Source organism: Pelmatolapia mariae, linkage group LG7, assembly GCF_036321145.2.
Source record: "Pelmatolapia mariae isolate MD_Pm_ZW linkage group LG7, Pm_UMD_F_2, whole genome shotgun sequence".
Lineage (NCBI taxonomy): Eukaryota > Metazoa > Chordata > Actinopteri > Cichliformes > Cichlidae > Pelmatolapia > Pelmatolapia mariae.
In genome coordinates, this window is record NC_086233.1 from 19,605,530 (window position 1) to 19,627,971 (window position 22,442).

General features: G+C 38.8%; 4 protein-coding genes across 4 annotated transcripts in view; 2 read left to right on the top strand and 2 right to left on the bottom strand.

The window, feature by feature from the left end:
* The window catches only part of csgalnact1a (chondroitin sulfate N-acetylgalactosaminyltransferase 1a), a 34,626-nt gene extending 31,435 nt beyond the window's left edge, over nucleotides 1-3,191 (bottom strand). Inside the window, exon 1 of the mRNA XM_063478306.1 lies at nucleotides 3,084-3,191. The gene's annotated coding sequence lies outside the window, so the exon portion shown is untranslated. The remainder of the gene's footprint in view (nucleotides 1-3,083) is intronic.
* A 3,276-nt stretch (nucleotides 3,192-6,467) lies between these two features.
* On the bottom strand, nucleotides 6,468-8,505 carry nxnl2 (nucleoredoxin like 2). Its single transcript, XM_063480607.1, has 2 exons — nucleotides 8,049-8,505; nucleotides 6,468-7,216 (listed from the first exon to the last, which is right to left on the bottom strand). The coding sequence occupies exons 1-2, from the start codon at nucleotides 8,348-8,350 to the stop codon at nucleotides 7,048-7,050; spliced, it is 471 nt and encodes a 156-aa protein (XP_063336677.1). The 5' UTR covers nucleotides 8,351-8,505; the 3' UTR covers nucleotides 6,468-7,047.
* A 1,053-nt stretch (nucleotides 8,506-9,558) lies between these two features.
* gng10 (guanine nucleotide binding protein (G protein), gamma 10) lies at nucleotides 9,559-11,000 on the top strand. Its single transcript, XM_063480608.1, has 3 exons — nucleotides 9,559-9,784; nucleotides 10,606-10,733; nucleotides 10,831-11,000. The coding sequence occupies exons 1-2, from the start codon at nucleotides 9,704-9,706 to the stop codon at nucleotides 10,729-10,731; spliced, it is 207 nt and encodes a 68-aa protein (XP_063336678.1). The 5' UTR covers nucleotides 9,559-9,703; the 3' UTR covers nucleotides 10,732-10,733; nucleotides 10,831-11,000.
* A 2,897-nt stretch (nucleotides 11,001-13,897) lies between these two features.
* Nucleotides 13,898-20,352, top strand: btc (betacellulin, epidermal growth factor family member). Its single transcript, XM_063480254.1, has 5 exons — nucleotides 13,898-13,937; nucleotides 14,515-14,670; nucleotides 18,754-18,874; nucleotides 19,182-19,328; nucleotides 19,478-20,352. The coding sequence occupies exons 1-5, from the start codon at nucleotides 13,898-13,900 to the stop codon at nucleotides 19,617-19,619; spliced, it is 606 nt and encodes a 201-aa protein (XP_063336324.1). The 3' UTR covers nucleotides 19,620-20,352.
* The last annotated feature ends 2,090 nt before the right edge of the window (nucleotides 20,353-22,442 follow it).

Genomic DNA, 22,442 nt, shown 5'->3' on the forward strand with positions numbered 1-22,442 from the left:
TTCTTTAAATCTTCCTTTAAGTTCCATCATTTCATATACTCATCTGAAAAGCACGTTCATATGAGAGAATATTAATCTTTTAAAAACAACCTTCTCCTCCTACCTCGGCCCTTTCCTTCCATACACATAAACTGTCTGTGAGTAACTGACCACTAAGATCTCTACAAGCAACCGTACAAACCACAGAAGCATGCATGCTTAAACTCTGCTCCATGCTGTCTGTCTCTCCGTCATCCTAGCTCTGCAGCCTCTGGCGAGTGGTATACTTGTTACCGTGCAGGGCAGGGATGTTAATGTGTTTGTGTGCTTGTTGGCCTCACTGAATGTCTTCTTTTCAGACAGTGCTGTCTGAACCTGCCCTCTGGCTATCTTACTGGAAAATTGGGGAACGTCCTCTAGGGAAGGACAGCAGAGGAGAGGAAAGGAAAGGAGAGGAGAGGAGGAGAGATTAATTAAGATAAAATTTGAAAACGAGTGGGAAAAGAAAGCTGGTGGTGAGTTTGACAACTATATCCTCAGATAACTCGAGGGGAACTATTAAGCGAGTAGATGAGATACATGCTGCAAGGAGAAAATGAAGCAGAGAGAGGAAAAAGTCGGGATTAAAAGAGCCTGTGGGAGGGTAGGAAGGTGAGAGAAAGGTTTCTTTGATGTTTCTTGTCCCCTCAGGTGATTCTCCCTCCCATTCATTAGGGGCCGGTTTCTCCGGATCCTTCCAGTCGGCGTGCCATCTGGAAGGCCCTTAAAAAAACGAAAACAACGAAAAAGCCTACACTCCTCTACTTCACTACAAGTGTCTGTGTTAACATGCACCGTCTAACCCCGCCCCCTGCTTTCCCTCTCTTCAAGTGCTCCATTTCTTCACGGTTAGGTTAGATTGTATCAGATTAAACATTAATGGTCCCCATGGGGAAAATGGGTCATTGCAGCAGGGAATAAAGGGTGGCAACTCTTCTGATAATAAAGCAGACACTTCTTAAGTTAAAAAAAAATAAAAATCTAATTACTTCCCACATTCTGCTTCACTGATGTCAGAAATTTCAACCTTTTCCTGCTTTTTATGAATGTGAAATGTACATTAGTGCAATTGGACCTTTTATAATAAGGGAATTAATGGTACAGACTAACACACTGATATCTGACGCACTTGTTTCCCCCCCAGCTTTCCTGCCGGCCAGCAGCGGCAGGCCTCTCACCTTATTACAGCTGGGAGAGGCTCCAGCCAGTGCAACACTGGATCTGATAAGCAGTTAAGGAAATGGATGGATGGTTATATACACACATATATACAGTGCCCGCTAATTTGCCCTTTCTGAGATGGCAGTAACTCATCCACAGAAGCACAATGAAAACCACAATCCAATTCGTAGAGGGCACAGTAAGCCTCTGCATAATCGCGATGTAATATAATAAATCTTGGTTTGCACAGTGAGACACTCCCTGTGTCACGGGTCTTACCGCTGTTGACGGTGACGGTTGCAAGTGGACAGTTATAAATAGATGACAACAGATTATGGCAAGACGGCAAACAATTGAAGCTGACACAAAATGAAGAAATCCGGTGCATCCACATTTTTTACACCTGCTCATCTCAACCAGAAACACCTGCAGCGCATTCACCGTTGCTTTTCTTGTGCAATGGAAAAAAAACTAAACAATTATGAGGCAAACTCACGACTTCCCTGTTCTCCCTGAGGCAGCACACCGCAGCACAGAAATTACCATCAGACGTTTCTCAACTCTAACCTTGCAGCAAGGCTAAGGTGAAGGCTTGTGGTTTGGCTTTAAGGGGTTACAACAGGTTTCTTTAACTGCTACCGACCAGCTCCACCATCTGCTGTTGATAATTTATACTGTTAACTGTCAGCCGGCCCTACCCCCGCAGGGTGATAAATCAGTGCCATTTATGCGATCTGCATTTAACTCAATAGTTTTCTCAAGACTGGAACCATCTGAAAGAATCAAAAGATACATAGCGAGGGTGACTGTAATATCATCAGATCTCATTTGTCACTGTGCTGCAGGGATGTTACATCAGAGCATTTGAAATGTCAATGGCTAATTATCCCGCATGACACTGTTATCTGAAATGTGAAACACGATGGTGCAGCATGGGAAAGCGAAACTGTAAACATTCACAGACGTGCACTTAACACATAAAAGCTGATGTTATTGTCACATCAGCTTTTAAAAAGTGCACACCATGACAGACCTGTAGCACACACACACACAGACACACGGTCTGCCTGCCAAACAAACTCACACGCTGAGTAATCCCTCAAGTTTCACTCGTCAAGTCTGAGGGAAAAAAAACAATCTACTCTGCCAGCATGCAAACCAAATATTTCAGGGTGCTAGGTACTTGTTAGTAAGCGCACTAAGCAGGATTAGAGCCTTTTCTGTGATAAAAACCTCCAGCAGGGTGTACTGGATGTATGCATATGTGTGTGTGTGAGAGAGAGAGAGAGAGAGAGAGAGAGAGAGAGAAAGAGAGAGAGTGAGTGAGTGAGATTCAGTAGGATACTGTTAGAAAGAAGCCTACACTTTGACTGAGTGCATGTAATTTTATTATCTGGGTCTGCTCAGCTGAAATTATTGTGGGTGATGTTTTGTTCAGTTCCTCTATGTGATTTTGGTCTGGAGTGACCTTAAACATGAGTCACTCATTGGACCCTGTCAGTGAATAGTGCTGCATTGGTATTAAATATTAGTGTGGGATGGATGAATTAAATGTCAGAAAAGGCGCTGTTGCAAAAACAAACACAAGTTAAATTCAAAATTGTGGACAAATTTTTGCACGTCTCCTTGCCTCTTCCTGATATCTGCATAAAGCGCATTATGGGGGGAAATGACTTGATTAATTTATAGTTAAGTTGGGCGTAATTACGCACAAAAAGTTGATGGCTAAACCCTGTAATTACAGACAATCCAAATATAAACTAACAATTTACACTTTAGAGAATAAGTGAGAATAACTCAGCACATGTTCCCTATTAAAATATTAGGCTTTTGTTATTTTACAGTACGGCTATCGACAGGCTACATCTGTATATCAGCAGTGTCCTCTCAAGCGGACAACTTACCTCTTGTCCCAGCAGTCGTCAGTCCGGTCCACTGTGAGCGGAGCGGAGGTTTGTTTAGTCCCGGTGCTGCGGAACCGTCCTGCAGCCCTCCACCGGTCCACAGGCGACTCTTCGGTTGTCCAGGAGCGGGTGTGAGCGTTTGCACCGCGGAGCAGCGAGAACAGCACCGGAACACGAGAAGCCTGCTGCCTTCACAATAAAATGCACTAATTACGTGTCAAGCTTTGCTAAAGCTTTTCATCTAAGCTAGCTGCAGCTAGCAGCCAGTTACATTAGCTTAAAAAGAGAAATAAAAATAAAAGCAATAAAAATGGAAAATAGTATAGTTACCTGCACTTATTCAAAGCTCCCCAGTTCATATTAGTTATTCGATTTTTGTTCAATTAAACCACAAATTCTTAAAAACAACAATTTCTGATAATGAAACGTGGTTAAGAGTAGAAGTGATACCAAATAAATACAGGGCCAGTATTGGCAATGCTGATCGATACTGATACTTTTAACCCATAAAGGAAACTTCTGGGAGAGCAGTGTGTCATGATTTATGAAACGGATCATGATATAATTTTTGCAACTTTTGAACACATTATAATGACCACTAAATCAATGTAATGTTGTTGTTGTTGTTGTTTTCATTTCCAAGAAAACGACTTATTTAATACAGTCCAGTGGGCTACATACTGAACTTAGTTAGAGTTAAAAACAAAGTACTGATCCGCTAGTAATTAAGAGATGATGTGGCTTGTTGCCATCATGATTGGAAACTGGAAACCAGCAACAACTTAAAAAAGAAAAAGAAAAAAAAAGCTCAGCTCTTAGCAATGAAGACTGTGTCCCAAATTTCTGCTATTTAATTGAATGGTGATAAAAAAGAAAAAGAAAAGTATCCCAGCCGACTGGGGAAATTACATTTAACATAGGCTAACTTTCCCCACTCCTTCCCCTCAAGTTGTCTTGTTTGCAGTACAAAATACTAGCGTTCTGTTTGCGAAAAGTCTCATCATGCTCCTCTGGAAGTCGCTCAGTTACTTCTTGGTGCCTCAAGTCATGTAAAAATCAGCTTAACAGTGAAAGGTTGCAGGTTTGTTCAAAGATGAAATTATGAAATATTTATCAGATCTCACTGTACATTAACCCCCACATGCAATGTCTACTTATTTGTTTAACTTTGCCCCTACTATTTTTATTCTGTCCATTCAGTGAGAAAGACATTGTTAGTTGCTCTCTGTGTTCTGTTTTGTTCTGTGTGTTTGGAAAACCAAAAAGAGTTCGTATTGCTGTATTGTTTGTTTTTCTTATGATATTGCTCAAAACAGGAAAACAATCTGTATATTCCTGGCACTACTGTAGTTTTTTTGTTTTTAAACTCAAGAGCTCTGATAATACAAAAAATGTTTTGTCTACATTTTCATTCATCTTTCCATGTATACCTTTCTGGCCACCCTATTATATAACTCTTCAGAAAGCTTTATCCCTATGTAATTATTAATCTTACTGACTTGCCTCATGTTTTTAAATCCGACAACTTTACTGATTAATGACTAATCTGAATGACAGCAGGTTAAATCTAGCAACAAACTTGGGGGGGGGGGGGAGTGGGGAAAAACTATATAAATGTTTTTTGTTTTTGTTTTTTTAAAAAACAAGTTTTATTTTGAAGGTTATGAGCGGAAGTCAGATAGCTAATGTGGTCAACTTGACCCCGAGGCGCTCTCTCTCCGTGCAGGTCCGCCGGTCCGCCCAGCTCTCCGCCTCCCTCCCTCCAGGTCCTCGCATAAAGACAGCCTTGTTACTCAAGACACCGTTACAGCAGCAGGAAACACTACTGCCTTTCATTTGTAAGGCCAGCAAAAAGTCCAAATGTGTAGCCCACATCTTCATCTACAAGTGACCCGAGGGGCTCTCTGAGGACCCAAATCATGTGACAGGCACGGAGCAAAAACTGTTGTCTTTGGAGTAAAAATGTAGTCTCTTGTTGGGTACTGATACACAGCGGTGGCGAAGTACTCAGATACACTTTAGAAACACACTCTGCATTAATAGATAGATAGAATAAAAGTTATTTATTCAATTTTGGATGGGCAAGTAGAAACTAGAGATATCTAATAAACAGAAGAGTCCAGAGTTTGCCTCTGAACTTGAAGGAATTACACACTAGGATTAAATGTATATCCTTGGCTACTTCCAAACTAGTAGCCTACCTACAAGAAAAGTTACTTTCCATTGCCATTAGAGGACCAGAAAATGAGTGGCCTTTACACGCAAAGTACATAAAGATTTTATATGAATGAATAAAATTCATCCGCACTGCCTTATAAATCGGCCCAACAGCGGTAAATAGCTTCCCATGCCGGTGGCTCTCTTTTTAATAACTCCTCAACACAATCAATATATACCCAGACATTACTCAGATCAGGCCTCTCCCACTCGGATGAAAAATCAATTGACCGCGATAAGCAGATAAATGTGAGAACACCCTTTAATAAAACAAAACTGAACCGCCGGTCTTCATGCTACGCTCATAAATGGTGTTGCAGCTACACCACATGGCACACCGTGGAAATGCAACGTCTTCAAACTTTTTCCCAGAGGAATAATGATGCAAAGTGCAGATTTATCACAATAAATAATCCATCTAACGTGGCAGTTTGAGTTATGTTACCTTGAAGACTTGCATCAATAAACTCTGAGATCTTTTGGTCTGCACAGCCCTCTGAGATTTGACGAAGGTCCTTGAAGAGATACTCGATGCTCGACTCAATTCATCTCCGAATTGAGCTTCTGGGCTTGTCTTCTTTTTAAAAAGCAGACAAGACCTGGAGAAAATGGCCCGCGCACACGCTTCATTATTCACCAGGTCTGTTGGATGCTTCGTGCACAAAGTGATAACAGCTGTGTCAGCGCACACGAGGGAAACAGGTAATTAGGACCATGCATGTAGATGTGCCAGCACGATGGAAACAGATCCTGTGGGCTTTCCACAGTTTAATGAGGCAAAAGGGAATCGCTCTGTTTGTTCATCAAACAGCTCTTCAGCACTACAACACATAATCAAACCTTGAAAAAAAAATAGTAATAATAATCATAATTAAAACAGAATATTTTTCTTCTATTAAATTTTTAATAATAGTCCATCTTAACAACTCATTAAAAACAGAATATAAAAATATACAGGCAGCTTGAGATAGAACTACATTTATGTACAAAGGTAAGTAATATAGAAACAAAATATATATTTAACAGAGGCAAAGTCTGGCTAAATGTTTGAAGAGCGCATTAACTGTATACATGTACTTTAACGGCAGCAGCTGACTTGAATTAGTCACATGAAATGGTCATTTTCTCTATCGGACGTGCCTGAGGGTTTATCGTTAATGCATAGGATGATAGAAGATCTGCAATTTGAGAAGTTTCTCTCCCACTACTTCACAATTTTTCTTTACCATAGATAAAGAGGTGTTTCATCAGCTACCATTTCAGGTATTGGGAGTAAAAATACGAGTGCTGCCCTCGTCGTGCTTTGGTTGTGCAGTCAAGCCTTTACATTACAGGCAGATTTCACATCCAGTGGCAAAAAGAACTGGATAGTGATGAATCCAGTCTAATCACTGACGGTGTCATTATTCCAACTATATGACCACTACACATTGTGCAATCAAGACTGACTCCTTATGCCCAAGTAATAACTGCAAAACCACCATTAGACCAGCTCTTATGAATTACTGGAATCTAAATACAATTATTCTTTCTCATAATGTTTCATTGAAATTGGATTTTTAACTACTGGTGGTCGACCTCTGACGGGAAAATGGGCAGAAGATGAATTAAAAATAAGCAGATCTTCATCTAATAGAAACATAAGCTGTCCGGTGATCCGGCGACCTCTCAGACGGCTACACTGAAATGGAAAGCAGGAAGATTTTATTAGCTTCGTTAGGCCCTCTATTTTCCTCATCCTTGTTTCCTAACCCTTGAAGTTCTGAAAGATCTCAGCAGCGTCCAACCAGGACCTGAAGCAGGCCAGGCCTCGGTCTCGGATCTGTTTCCTGCCCTTGTCCGTGATCACGTCGCCGTTCTCCTTCACGATCACCAGTTTGGGCACTGCTGTGATCTTGTAGCGATGCTTCAACTCACTGTGAGAGGACAAAAAGACAAAGAAGCGCCTTTATTAGAAAAGGACACTTCTTCCACTGTAAAGAATCTATTATACACTTGATAGTTTTCCATGAATACATGTGAGATTCTTGCACATAACAACGCAGTTTGATGGCAACTGTGGCTACAGATATCTCACAAATTCAAATTTTACAAATAAAACATGATTACTGGCTGCAATTAATCAACACACCTAAACACAATATATGAAAAACAGCTTCACTTTGCTTAGATACAGCATTCAAATACTGCTAACTTAATGGCACATGGGGGTTTTTATTTCAATACTCATCTGCTTTGCTGAATATATTTAAATCACACGACTGGTATGGTTAAACAGAACATTCAAAGAGTCCACTTTTAACTTTGGGAAGAAAAAAAATGAACAGAATAGCTGCAACTCCATCCAAGATTAGAAACTGAACAACTTGATACTCGACTTTAAAGTAGCTATGTAATAAATAACTAACTGCTTTTATTTAAGAAAAAATGTTTGAGAGAAAAGTTTGCATTCACAGGTGTACAGATCTGACTCTGTTTTGTTTTGATTTAGTCACGCAACCCTCCAATAACTCAAATCACGTGATCTGGAAATCAAAATAAATAAATAAAGGAAACTTTGAAGAGCACAGTCTGGACTTGCTGTCGCTTAAACCTAATCCTCGACAGTGACGCGCATCAGCGTTTTACATAAGCTGGATCACTGCCTAGTAGACTGTACAGACTGCACTGTGTAGGTATATAGATAAATAAAACACCTGATTATGTTACGTTGAGTTCAAATGTGAAATATTAGATTATGAAACTCACTTTTTGTAATCATCCGTCCAAGGCAGAGCGAGCCAGTCTCCGTGCATGTCGTGGTAATATTCAACCATGTCATCGGTTGACTTGTCAGAAGACACGAAAACTATTTCAAACTGAGCCGGAGGATCCCTCTCCTCCACCAGCTCCGTGTAGAAGTCACACAGGATGGGGGTAAAGTCCCGACACGGCGGGCACCATCCCGCGGAGAAGTAGATCCCCACCACCTTATTGCGCAGAGCCTCTTCAGGATCCACAAATTCTCCGTCCTTGTTCAGGAGTGTGCGTCCGGAAAATACCTCCACCATGTCTGCTGAAGTCCGGCTGCTTTGAGTTTTGTTCACAGTTTCGTTTAGCTCATATTTGTTGCCGAGTTTTGAACACAACGCTCAGAAGTGTGGACTCCCCGAGGAAGGTTCCGTTTACCTTTCCGCAAAAGTAGCTTACAGCCAATCCCGATAATCACCTGCGGACCAATGAGGACGCAGAAACCGCCGTAATTCATTAGCCACGTGGGTAACACACACGCGCGCGCACGTACACTGCATTCAGAAGCAGTCAGCTAGCATAATTACTCCATAGCAATAGGTAAAGCACGACGTCTCGTGACGCTTTCCGGTATCGGTGTACGCATGCGCAAAGCAATAAACTAGACAACATTAAAGAACTTTAAAAATCACATGTGCGTATGTGTGGGGTTGAGGTTAATTATGATCAAATAGCATTAAACGGGGTATAATTACTTATCAGTAAATTATTATAAACTTGTCTGATTATTAATTATTGGTTTATACTTCATCTCATTCCTCAGTGTCTTCAGTGTAGTTTTGAAAGCTATTCATTAATTTTACTTTTTATTTACATGTTCGAAACAAAAGACGAAAATAGATTATATTTTAGTCTCAGTACTAATGAATACAGGCAACGCTGACAGAAAAGGATAAATCATTTTCACAGTAATAATAATTTATCAAAAGAGCTTCTGTATCAAAAGCAACAGAAGGGAGAGAAATTTAAAACACAACAGAGGAAAACAACGAAACAATAATGAAAGGATTCATTAATAATGTCACTAATGACATCATCTGTTATAACAGAGATGTACTGGATAACATTTTATGTAAACCTTTATGTACATAAAGCTACTTAATACTAAGCCTCATTGGGGGAAAATCATTAAAGATATTTAATGGTAGATTCCAGATGTATTTGTGCTATATTTGAGAAAAGCTATAATTTATAAAACCCATATTATTATTTCTGGGTTGTTTTTTTTTTTTTTTTTTTTTTGGGGGGGGGGGGGGGTCAATTGTATTTCTAAGGAAACGCACTATTAAAATGACTACAGTCTTTTTTGAATGTACTAGTACTTTTAATCTGGGTGAATGGAGCTTGAATTCCCTTTTAAAATACAGCTCTAAAACACTTTTCTATGAAGTCTCCAGTAGTACACAGGGAGGTCAGTGTGTTTGTATCACTCCTTATTTCTTCAGCTGAGTGCACTAAGGTCATTTGGAAAGAAACCCGGCCACTCTGTTCCTGTCCAGCATTTGCTGCCCATTAGTAAAGGCAACTGCTGAGAGCAAAAGACTAAAGAGACGTCTTTTTCCCCCTTTTTCCTTCCCAAGGACTTTTTCTCTCCCAAAACAATTACAAACAACATGACCTCCAATTCCAATTTATCCAACATGCGACGGCTGGTAGAACAACTGAAGCTTGAGGCCAGTGTGGAAAGAATCAAGGTAAAGCTGGCATCTTTACAGAACATGACTGCTTGCTTTCTACAAACTAGCTTTTGTTGATTGATGTAACTATTTTGTTTAATATGTACATTATGAATGTTGGGAAAGTGCAACTAGATTAATTTTAGAATAAGATTTAGAATAAGATTGTTTAATCTATTTTATTTAAAACACTTAGTGTACGGTATTACACTACAGAAAAGTCACTCTGTATAGTTTCATGAATACATACATGCTTTAGATTAATATAACACACACCATTAATTAACCATTAAGTCAAAAAATGATTTTTAATGCAAAAACTCCAAAAAAGTTCAAGATTTCCGCTTATAAATATAAGCTGGATTAGCTTTTTTACTGCTAAGTTCCAATTTATTGTGAATAATTGTAAGATTTGGGTTATTTACTAAGTATTACTTAATTTAAAAAATAAACTGGATAATCAGTATATATATTCAATATAAAATAGTTAGTGCCACCTCAACTACAACCCTAATAATCCATAAATGTATTGAACTATTTATAATTTTGTATCATGTATTGTATTACTATCACTGTATTCTGTATTATAAGCATTATATTATCTTATGAATGTTTTATTTTTTAAATGAAGGAATTTATTAATTTGTCAAATCTGCTCTTGTAAATGCTAATAAACTCTGGGTGTCAGTTACACATATAAGTTTTTGGTTTTGCACAACCTAGAAAACAAAAAGCCTGAACTTGATTTGTGTGTGTGTGTGTTTTTTTAAATCCTTTTAAAGTATATGTGAGTTACAAAGTTGTACCATCTGAGTGCATTTTTCTGTTTCTGCTTCCAGGTGTCCCAGGCAGCTGCAGAGCTCCAGCAGTATTGTCTGCAGAACGCAGGAAAAGACGCCTTGCTGGTTGGAGTCCCCACAGGCAGCAACCCTTTCAGAGAACCACGCTCTTGTGCCATAGTGTGAAGGTCAGGGTCCATAAAATGTGCAGCTTTGTTTCTTTGTAACGCCTGTTATTACGTCTCGATTTCAAATGTGGAATAAAACGTTTTGCACCTTTTGCAGTGGAAGACAAAGTGGATACAAGTGGCATCCCACTCAAAGAAGATATTAATTTTGCTTTGTTTTTTTAATAGTGTAATAGATTTTAATTTCATGTTTTTCTAAAAATGTTTTTACACAGTTTTGTAAATCATCAATTTTTTGGTGAAACACATTAAAGCACATCCCGTGAACGTACAGTCTTTTCAGTTTTTCTTTTAAATTGCTTTTACAAAGGTAGTGCTGTGAAAACGCCATTTCTGCACCAAACAGTCTTACAGTGATTATCTGTAAAGTTTTCAAAGCGGATGTTTGTTGCTGAGCTCTAAATTATGCCTTGGAATCTCGTGGCGTCTGCGCTTCCTGATGTTCAGTCTAAGTCAGGAACACAGCCAGAGAGAGGAAACTGGGTCTTCCTGTTCAAAACTGCAAAGACAAAATGATACTTTTCATTTATCCTTTGAGCCTTTTAAAACTTTTTGGATGTTCCAGCTCAAGAGAATGCTTAGATAAAATAAAATAAATGCACTCTGTGCAGAAGGTGCTTTACAAACTATATAAAAACCATGTTGTTCATTGTATTTGTGCGCGACAGTTTACATAAGTCGTTGTCTGTTTAGTCAGTTCATTTGTATATTTTATTTTAAAACAGAACTTCTATTTTTTTTTATATGTCTACATTGTTCAAGAAACTGTTTAATCTTCCTAAAACAAGTCTAGCCAGTCATGAGACAGCTCTGCCTTATCACTTCCTTTTCCTGTCGCTGCATGGGCGAGTCTCAATAGCTCTCCTGTCATGATGCCTCCTTTGCTAGCAACCTTTGCTCTGCAAACAAGGCTTTAGCGGTTTCTGCAGATGCTTTAAATAAACTCCTAGTTCTCATTTCTCGTGTATCTTTGCAGTTTATTTAGGCAGAAGTCTGGATTTCAGAGTGTCAGAGAAGAGGGATTTAAGACAGTATTGTCATATGTAAGCATGTATTTACAGTCAGTGTGTAAATATATGTTTATATAAAAAAAATAAAAATAAAATAAAATGGGTGTCAAGCACTGAGCTTTAGAAGTGCTGGTAATTGTTTTATAGGTACACAAACAGCACTTAGGTGATGTCTTTCATCTTTTGCAGACAAATCAAAGGAAATGTTCTGCACATAATCTAATTTACAATAAATATATACGTTTCTCTAATAGAATCCAAGACAAAACTCATAATGGACAAACCTCAGCTAATCAACATTTATTTTCTCATAGTGAAGAAAGAAGAAAAATCACATTTGGGGACTAATTTAAATTAGCTACTGACTGCAAGTTCATGTCTCCAGCTTAAATATCCAGTTTAAACTGATTTAAAGGTGGCAAGGTGGTGAAGTGCTATGCCTTCACAGGATGAAGGCTCCTAGTTTGAATCTTAGCTGGAGCTTTTCTGTATGGAGTTAGCATCCTCTCCTTGTGCCTGCATGGATACACTACTCCGCCTTCCTCTCATGTCCAAAGACATGCCTGTTAGGTTAATTGGTGATTCTAAACTGTATGTGATAAAAGGAGTTAAAGTATGGCATGAGCATCATGATAACTTTGAGATTTTAATGATTTCTTTGAACTATTCTTTTTTTTTTTTTTCCCAATGTGGAATGATTGTGCAACATTACACATCTTTAATGACTTTAACAAAAACAAGAAATGGGTGCACAAGTTTGAATTGATTTTGGATTTTCTTTCATCCATACAGGGTCATAGTTATATATACAGTGAGGAACATAAGTATTTGAACACCCTGAGATCATGAAATCACGGAGGGGTCTGAAATTCACATTGTAGGTGCATTCCCACTGTGTCACACAGCATTTAAACAACAATTCAAGAAATCACATTGTATAATTTTTAAAGACATTAATTGTATAGCACTGCTGCACATAAGTATTTGAACACCTGGCAATAAGCAAGAATTCTGGCTCTCAAAGACCTGTTACTATGTGTTTAAAAACTCCACCTCTACTCCACTTATTAATGTATGGAAAAGTGTGAAATTACACCATCTTCTGGTCAGGTTTAGAGTTTACAAAAGTAGAATGGAAGGCAGAGCCTTCAGCTACTGGGCCTCTCTCCTGTGAACAGCTGTGCTTTGAGACACCCTTTCCACTTTTTAAAATTAGAAATAAAACTTTCCCTTTTCATAAAGCTGATAGTTAGGCTTGGATCATGTGACCTTAAAGCTATGCTATTCGATAAGCCGAAGGACTTCCCATGACGCAATGAGTGGTTCTCCACCACTCCTATTTTCTTTTTAAACTCTTTACTCTATTTTTTCTTCTAAAGTTTTCACCTAAAAGTAGTAAAATGAATAAATGAAATGATTTAACTGAAGTTTAAAGTGTAAGTAAAAGAAGGTTGCTACAACCATTTAAACTTCCACATTAAACTTTATTTCACTTTCCTTAAACTCTCCAGGAATCAGTGCAGACCTGTAAGGAATCCAGCTGTTCCAGCCATCTATTTTACTATCAGATTTTATCACCTACCCATCCACCTACATTTATCTGCTTTCTGTTGCAGGGAATGAGGGAAGGACAGTGGAATGGAAAATTAAAAATAGAATCTAAAGTCCTTTTCAGCTAAACCGGTGCCACGTATTGTCAATGAATGCTCCACCTGTCATTTCATTCTTAAGAAAGCAAACCTCAGGTATAAAGGCAAACTTGTTCTCTAAAGAGAAAATAAACAGAATAGCTTGAATGGAGTTGTCTTCTCCTTTAAAGCTTTAAAGGTATGGGCGGGGATCGGAGTTGGGTTTCAGTGCCGCCTCCTTTTTCTGTTCTCACACCCAGCAGCTCAGGCCAGTCACAGAGTCAGCGAGCTTTGGACTGGCTTTGTGTGCTTTGGTTATAGCTTCAAGCTTTCCCGGTTGATTATGAAATTAGCCACCATCAATGAAGAACCACAATACGACACGCCACTGGGGAACTTCCACAGCCTTTCCACACCTTTTTCAAAGGTTGCTGACCCCTGAAAAAGGACTGAACCAGTTTGACTTTTGTTTGTTAATGACACTGAATTTTAATATACTGGATGAAAACTTTTATCAAGTGAGGAGATGGCCAAAGTGTACAGACTCTATGTAGGAATAGTAATCGGTAAGATCTTTTCTCTTGTTCACCTTTCTTTCTCATTGTCCATAAGCAGAAGGCTAAAAACCCAAAAGGATAATATTAAAATGATATGTAAATAGTCTTTGTTTTAAATGCATGTCCTGTACTGTTCCAGTTTTCTTCTCATATCTAGTTTTTAAAATGTCATTTGAATAGCTCTATGTTGTTTTGACTGGTATTAAAACCATGTGTTATTAAAATAATGGAGCCAAAACAGGTTTACGGGCAATTCCCTGCTAAGCAACTTGTGGAATAATTGTACTTGTACAATAAGCTTCACTTGTGGTTAATGATTAAATGAAGAGCTCATGCACAAGGAATGTGCATCTTCTGTGATCATTAATCATCATCAAATCAGGCTTCCCTTAATATAAGTTTTGGAAACTGTTTGTGATGTTGTCCTTTCTATAGGTTTATATATTAAATAAACAGTTGTTTGCCAATACAGTCACCAGGAAAAGTAATACAGGATGTTTATAGAGTAGTAAAAGTCCTGTCATCTCTTATCCAGATCCTGTAAGTACAATGCGGCTAAACACTGGTTAAAATGTGCAGGTGTAAGTACGTTGGTTGTGTGTGATTGGCTTTTTGTTTGTGCTCCTGGCTGCAGCTCTGGCCTTATGCAAATACTGCCTGGCAGAGTGGAATGCCACAGACGTGCCTCCCACTGGAACTGTGTCTGACTGTCATCTCCATGGCAACAGAGACAATTGCACAGGTAGATATGGAAAGGCGGTGTAGGGGGCGTTTCCGTGACGGTATCATAACTGCTTCTTTGGTTTGACTTTTTCAGTAGTAGAAGTAGTAAGACAGATGTTGGTATGAGACACACTTGGATAAGTATATTGTTGAGGAGTCACAATATACAATACACAATATAAAACGTATCAACCCTTAGTACAGAGGTATTGTCAACAACCTCTGCTGGGTATCTGTTGGTGAAAGTTTTTATTACGACTTTGCTGATAAGACATTGATGGACATGCTTACTGAGACTGTGGATATCTAGAAGACTGTATGTGAACTTCTTCCAGAAAGTTCAGAGTTTTTATTGTAATACCTTTATTGATTTCCTTATATCACACATCTGATTTATGCTCTCTATACAATAATGATTAAAAAAGACTAAAACTTACACTTTCACTCTAGAAACTAAAATGAATATAAAACAAAGACACAAAATAAAATTAAAATAATATCTGACTATATAATAGAAAAGCTCTAATCAGAGTCCAAATGAATAGTTTGAAAAGAATTGAAATTAATAGATTCTATTTAAGATTTGAAATGAAAACACTGACTTTATGTTTGTATATCTATAAAACAATCGTCGTTGTTTAGCTAAGGTGTGCAGAAAGCGCAGAAACAGGTTGAAACACACTATTTAGCACCGCTTTTCACTTTGATTTGTGATTTTTATTTTTTTTTTAAAGATGTGGTATTTTAATTTGTGAGCTTTATAGGGTCTAAAGACTTGTTCGGGTTAGCTATGTCCCCTTTTCCACTGTTTTTGCTAAGCAAACCAGCAGCTAGTGTTAGCTTTATAGCTCACGAAGTGACAGTGGTATCGATTGCCCCATCTCGGCTAACTCTTGGCAAGACAGCAAATAAAGCTACTTCCCAGACTATCTCTTTAAACTTTGTAACATGAGATTTTTCCTTTCAGCACTGAGGTCATGATAGCAAACTGGGTCTCGTGTTTCAGCTAACAAGTGAAGCGCTCTCATTGATGTCACAGCACTATTGTTTTACAAGCTCAATATTCAAAGATAATGTCATGAGAGCCGCTTGTAAAGATAGCGGTAGTCAGAAGAAGTGTTATGTGAAACTGGTGGTCAGAAGTTCATCTCCATGGCTAACCAGCAGCTGCCAGGGTGTGTTTTATCATGTGTGTCTGTGATAGAGAAAAACGAGAGGATGAAAACAGAATCCCATTTCATTTTGTAAAGAATTTTAATGAAATGACTTGATTTCCAAACCAGCTGGGATGCTTCGGAAATGTGAACAAAAACAGGATGATTTAAAATCTCACAATAGAACATCGAAAATAGATCAGGTTTTTTAACTGAAATATTTTCTACTACGTGACAAATATGAGCTCATTTTGAATTTAATGGCAACAACATGTCTTAAAAAAGGTGTCATGAGGACAACACAAGACCGGAAAAGTAAGTGGTAAAAAAAAACAGCTGGAGGAACATTTTATAACTAATTAGGTTAACTGGCAATAGGTCACTAACACGATAACGTATTAAAAAAGAGCCTATGAGAGAAGCAGAGTTTCTCTGAAGTAAAGTTGGGCAGAGGTTCACCAATCTGCAAAATAAATGTGGAATGTGGAACAATTTTAGAATGATATTTCTCAAAGCAAAATTGCGAAGACTTTTAATATCTCATCATCTACGGTAATAATACTATAATATCATCAAAATAATCAGAGAATCTGGAGAATTCTCTGTGGGTAAGAGACAAGGCTAAAAATCAGTATTGCATTAAAAGCAGGTATGATTCTGGCAGGAACGTTTTGGCACGGACTCAGGAGCACTTCAAGACATCAATGTTTGCGAACACAGTTCACCGTGCCAACTACAAATGCTCTGTCGTGCAAAGAAAAAGCCATGAACATGATCCGGAAATGCAGCCTGAGCCAAAGCTCATTTAAAATGAGGGCAAGTGGAAAACTGTTTTGTCATCGGACAAACTAAAATTTGAAATTCTTTTTGTAAAACAGGATCACAGTGTCCTCCGGATTAAGGAGGACAAAGACAATCTGGTTATGATCAGCATTCAGGTCAAAAGTCTCCAAAGCAAACCCTAACCCTAACCCCAAGGCTAATAAGTATCATGGTAGAAGAGCTCAGGGGCTAAACTGGCTTGCAGTCCAGATCTTTCACCAGTTGAATACATTTGATGCATCATGAAATGGAAAATAAGAAGAGTCAGGACTGTTGAGCAGCTATAATTTCATATCAGATACGAATGGGAAAACATTCCTTTCCCAAAAGTCCTGCAATTGTTTACAGACTGGTGTTAAACATGGCCCAGTCCCAACTTTTTAAAGACATGTTGCTGCCATCAAATTCAACATGAGCCAGACTTTTTCTTAAAGGATTTTCGGTTCATATATTTGATATGTTTTCTATGTTCTATCATGAATAAAATATGGAATAAGGAGATTTGCAAATCATCATATTCAGTTATTATGGACATGTTGCACAGCATCCCAACTCTTCTGGAGCTCAAGTTGTAGAGACACGTGCCTAATGAGATCTCGATGACACCAGGCCTTTCCTGGCATGCATTGCACAGTTCTTCAGTGGATCGTGTTACAAACAGTCTATATATACACACATCATGCCATGCCAGAAGGTGAGGGTGTACATCAAAGAAGATCATGACACAGTTACAGAAATAGACGTTTGGAGAAATGAGCTCATTTGCTTTTGGTACATTTGTTCATTTAGACAAGGTGACTGATAAATCTCCATTAGGCCTATATACTAGAATGAAGCTGCACATAAAGAAAATCTTTTTGTGTTAGCCATACACTGTAGGCAATATGAAAGACAGAAATCTGAAAAGCAGCGGGGGCTCTAACTTGAACTTGGTCTTGCTATCTTTTGAGAAATGAGCTCAAAAGTATTTGAAGTAGAGACTGAGCTGATTAGGTAATGATACAGCTTATTCTTAGAAGTTGTTTTAGTGCAACCGATACCTGAAATCAAGAACAGCACACGGCACTAGGACTTCTCAGGGGTAACCATTTTATTGGAACCATAATTTACAAAATAAGCATTATGCTGTATTGAAGAAGGCTTTAAAACATTGAGTCCTTTAAGAAAATGTTTTCCAAAATCAAACGTAGGATAATTTACTCAAAGACTTCTCTACAATCTGATTTCTTTTGGCAGTCGCAATAGTCTCCCCCTGTTGACCATTAGAAAGAATGCAGGGTTAAGGCACTAACACATTGACTTCACTCAGTGTCTATATCAGGGGTCCCCAATCCCAGTCCGCGAGGGCCGGTGTCCCTGCAGGTTTTAGATCTCACCCTGGATCAACACACCTGAATCACATGATTGGTTCTTTACCAGGCCTCTGGAGAACTTCAAGACATGTTGAGAAGGTCATTTATCCATTTAAATCAGCTGTGATGGATCAAGGACACATCTAAAACCTGCAGGGACACCGGCCCTCGTGGACTGGGATTGGGGACCCCTGGTCTATATGCTCGACATATATATCTGTTTTGTATACAATCAGTGACAGTGACATTAGAATTTGATAAATAGTAATATTAATAACATTTTTTGTGCTTTACTTTTTCAAACCATAAACAAAAAAGGCTTTTTGTTTTTTCTAAACAAAGTTTATTTTTGATTTGGCATAAGATCAAGAAAATAGCTTCGATATGCAACATACACATTTTCCCCATAAGTACAGTTGGAGGACTCCATATCTACATATAAGCATTTGAGTAGCTTTAAAAAGACAAGTAACAAGGGAACACAGTTCATCTATCTCAGGTTAAAGGGAACAAACTCCAGCTACCAGCCCAAGTTATAGTTTTGCCAGGGCTTTCATAAGGGACTATTTTATGTCTAGTAATAGTGACAGGGTCATTGTTGATGGTAACAGGCATTATCATAGAGTAGACTATTTTACCAAAACTGATTAAAACTATGCTTTATATAGAACAACTGACAAATTTCACTGTTTAATTTCTGTATTTATGAGCTTCTATACGTGCTTGCTAACAATGATTAAACTCCTCCCCTTTCCTCACATTTTACTCCTCCAGAAGACACAATAGATACTGGACAGTCGAATGGGCACTTCTCAAAATGCCCAGAGGAACTTGAGCATTACTGCATCCATGGGGAGTGTCGTTACATTAAGGACCAGGATGCACCGTCCTGCAGGTGAGGCGCAGATTTCCAAACTCTGTTTCCAAGTTGTGCAAAATGTAATTTAAACAAAACTCATTCTGCAAAATCATTTAGCTGTGGAGCAGAGACAGTGACAAGAGACTGACAACAAGGACGTTTATTTAAACAAACAACAGGGTGCAAAAGAAAGCCCTGTCATTTATGTTCCTGCACGACAATGGTTTCAGGGTTCCTTCCGAGCATGTTAAAGAAGTAGACGAACAGATGCCTTGCAAGAAAAATGCACACAAAAGCAAGACAAAAATGAAGTTAGGAACACATTTTATGTTCTTTGCCGCAGGTGTCAGATCGGTTACATTGGTTCCAGGTGTGAGTACCTAAACCTGGAGGAGCAGATACAAGGCAAACAAGGAATCATAATTACCTGTGCCATCGCAGGGCTTGTGCTATTAATTCTTCTTGTTGTTTCCATCTGCATCTGTTCACGGTAAGTCTTTGAGTACATGTGAGGGGCTAAATGAAATGTTTTTTTCACCATTGTGTGGAATGCATGTAAAGGATCAGAGTGGATGCCTGCTGCATACTGATGATTAGCTCTTGGCTCTTGATTGTTGGCCATGATTGTTTCTTTCTCAGTCGTAGGAGGAGATTGCAAAGGGACAGACGAAGGGAGGAACCAAGGAATGGGACGGAGAAGCTTGGCATGATGGACAGCAATGCAACAGGCTCAACTTTAAAGCCCGACTCAGCAGAGCAGCCCCTCACAAATTCTGTATGAGAACCTAGCTGAGGAACATGTCTGGGAATCTTTTATACATAAAAGATGATAGCTGTCACCTTCGCTTAAGCAGTCGGAGGTTTGTGAACGGCACCGAGGCCTTAAAGGAAGGGCATTTATGGATAAAGTGCATCTGTTGGTGCACTTTATGGGAGTTTATACAGTTCCTTTTAACACTCTTCAAAGAAGTGTGAGAGCAAAGAAGATGCCTTCCAGGATTTATGATAAATATCAGTCGGAGAGCTGTGTTTAGCTGCTGGTGTGCTGGCACGGGTGATTTTTCCACTGCTGTGGAGGAACAGGCTCATCTACCCTCTGACTAAGTGCTGCTGGGCTGCACCACACTAAATAAACTGTTGCCGTCCTGGAAAAGGCTGTGACACCAGCTGGCAGGCAGTGATAACAGTTGATCCGGCTGACCAGATAGTGCCCTGCATGGGCGACACATGGACACTAAGACATGGAAGAAAAAGGACTGTACGAAGATACAGCACTCCATGAACTCCAGTAAACTCCTGTCATGTGAACAAACCATTAGATGTATAGAAATCCTCAGGAGTACTGCCAGCTGCTGTTTTAGTAGCTTTGTGTCATTTTTGTATTGCTCCTATTTGTTTACGGCTGGTTTTGCTGGTTTACGTCACAAGATCAGAGTGTTTATTGTACAGGCACCAGTAAAATCAACAGTTATCACTTATTCAGCAATCCACAGAAATGAACTAACACCGAATATTGTTACTCAGAAACATTAGCAATGCAAGAAAAGCATATATATATATATATATATATATATATACATACATATACACACATATATATATATATATATATATATATATATATATATATATATATATATATATATATATATATGTGTGTGTATATATATATACAGTATGTATAAAATGAGGTTCTGGATTCTCCTGGTTTGGAGGAGGACAAGGAGAACTTGTGCTGAAGGCTGTTTTGATCTGTATATTTGGAGCCGAGCAGCCTCTGAGCTACAGAGGCTGAACAGCTGAGCCTGTGTGTGGAGGCTTGGCTTAACTAAAAGCGCTCCACTGTATGAGACAGTTTCCAAACTTGCTAGCCTTTCACTTTGGGGTTTTAATGTGTATCTGTATGTGTATGAACTCTAAATGAATCCCTAAGAGAGTGAGGACAAAGTCAGAGAAGCTTGTTCTCATGTTTATATGTCACCTGTCAGTAAATGTGCCTCCTATGTGCACTGTGCATTTGCATTTGCTTCAGCCATTTTTTTCTAAATTGTCTTTTCGAATGAAACTGACACTATGTGGTGCTCTCTAATAAATGGAACATGCCTTTACTCTGCAGGCTAATAAGTGTTCACAATCGCTGCTGACGTGCAAATTCCTGCAGATAACTGTATCTCTGTAACCTTTCATATGAAACTATTATTTCATCCTCCACAACAGATTCTGGACTACATAAACAAGCATGCAAAACATACCGCAGTCATATTAAATCATAATTATGCTTCATTGCAGGGGGTTGTTATGTTGCTATGGTGCTGTAACTTGTGTCAGCAGTGTGAGCCAAAAAATACCAGTCTGACAGCGAACATAACACACCATCATCCTACGACATAAAAGGATGTAATCCTGCTGGCACAAACCTGCAGGATTACATCCCCAAATGGGAATTATCCTGTAACTGACTTCATCCTTAAAACCATCACAGCTTTGCATATGTCATGCACATGCACAGCATCTATTACATGTATTATCCTAAAAGTATGCTAAAGAAACATGAGAGAGAGATTTTACTACCTTCAAAATTATCTTAAGAGTTTAAAATTCACAATTTTGTCATCTTAGTAGAACCTTAAATGTCATGCACATTCTCTATTAGGTATCGACATGCTAAGCTATTATGTCCAAGCTATTCTTAGAAGCGTCGTTTACAATATGGCAGATAGAGATATCATACTGTTACACCAAGGAGGTCAACTCAAACTAATTATTTGGGTGTCTGAAAATGCAGAGAGATAAATAAGAAGATTTATTTTATATTAAGAAGATTTACCCTCATGTCCGTCTGGTGAATATGAATGCAGTTGGTCTGGTTAGCTTTGTGTTAGCAAAGTGTACTTATTGGTGAGTTCTCATCATTTTGAGGTCTGATAGTGTCCTACCCAGCGGAGCGCTTTTTGAAAATCATGATCTGCAGTCTTTTGTGTGGTGCCTCCTGTTTCGCTTCTGTGAAGGTCTCAAGGGCAATGTTGCTGATTGTCTAGATTAGAAGGTAAGTGTGCAGAAACTCACTGTGGTCCCTTATTTGCAGGAGGGGAGTGGATGTACTAGAAATGGAAAATTTATAACGCAAAAACTTCTTCAGAGCTTCTCTGTTTCACGAAAAACAAAATAACTGAGATGGCACATATGTTATGTGTTGCTCCAGTGGTCCACTAATAATTGCGGCCACACTGTGTGGTGCAGATTGATGATCTGTTTATGCCTCTGACAGCACTGTGGTGCATACAGTTAGGTTCAGATAGTCATCTGCTGCCAATATATTCACATTATTTCAACAGACTTCATGTGTTTGATGCATAAAGGCTTCTTTATCTTAGGCTCAACTATATCCAGTTCTACGAACTCTATACCAGACACTGGATGAGAGGTGTGGTACACCCCAAACATGTATTGTCACACCAAGGAGCCACTTCATAATCACCAGTTAACCGGACAAGCAAGTCTTTGGACAGGTTAAAACCTAGAGCCTTCATACTGTGAGGCATCTGACACAAGCACAGGTTCAGGTCAGTTTTAGTTAGATAGTACCAAATTACAACCACACTCA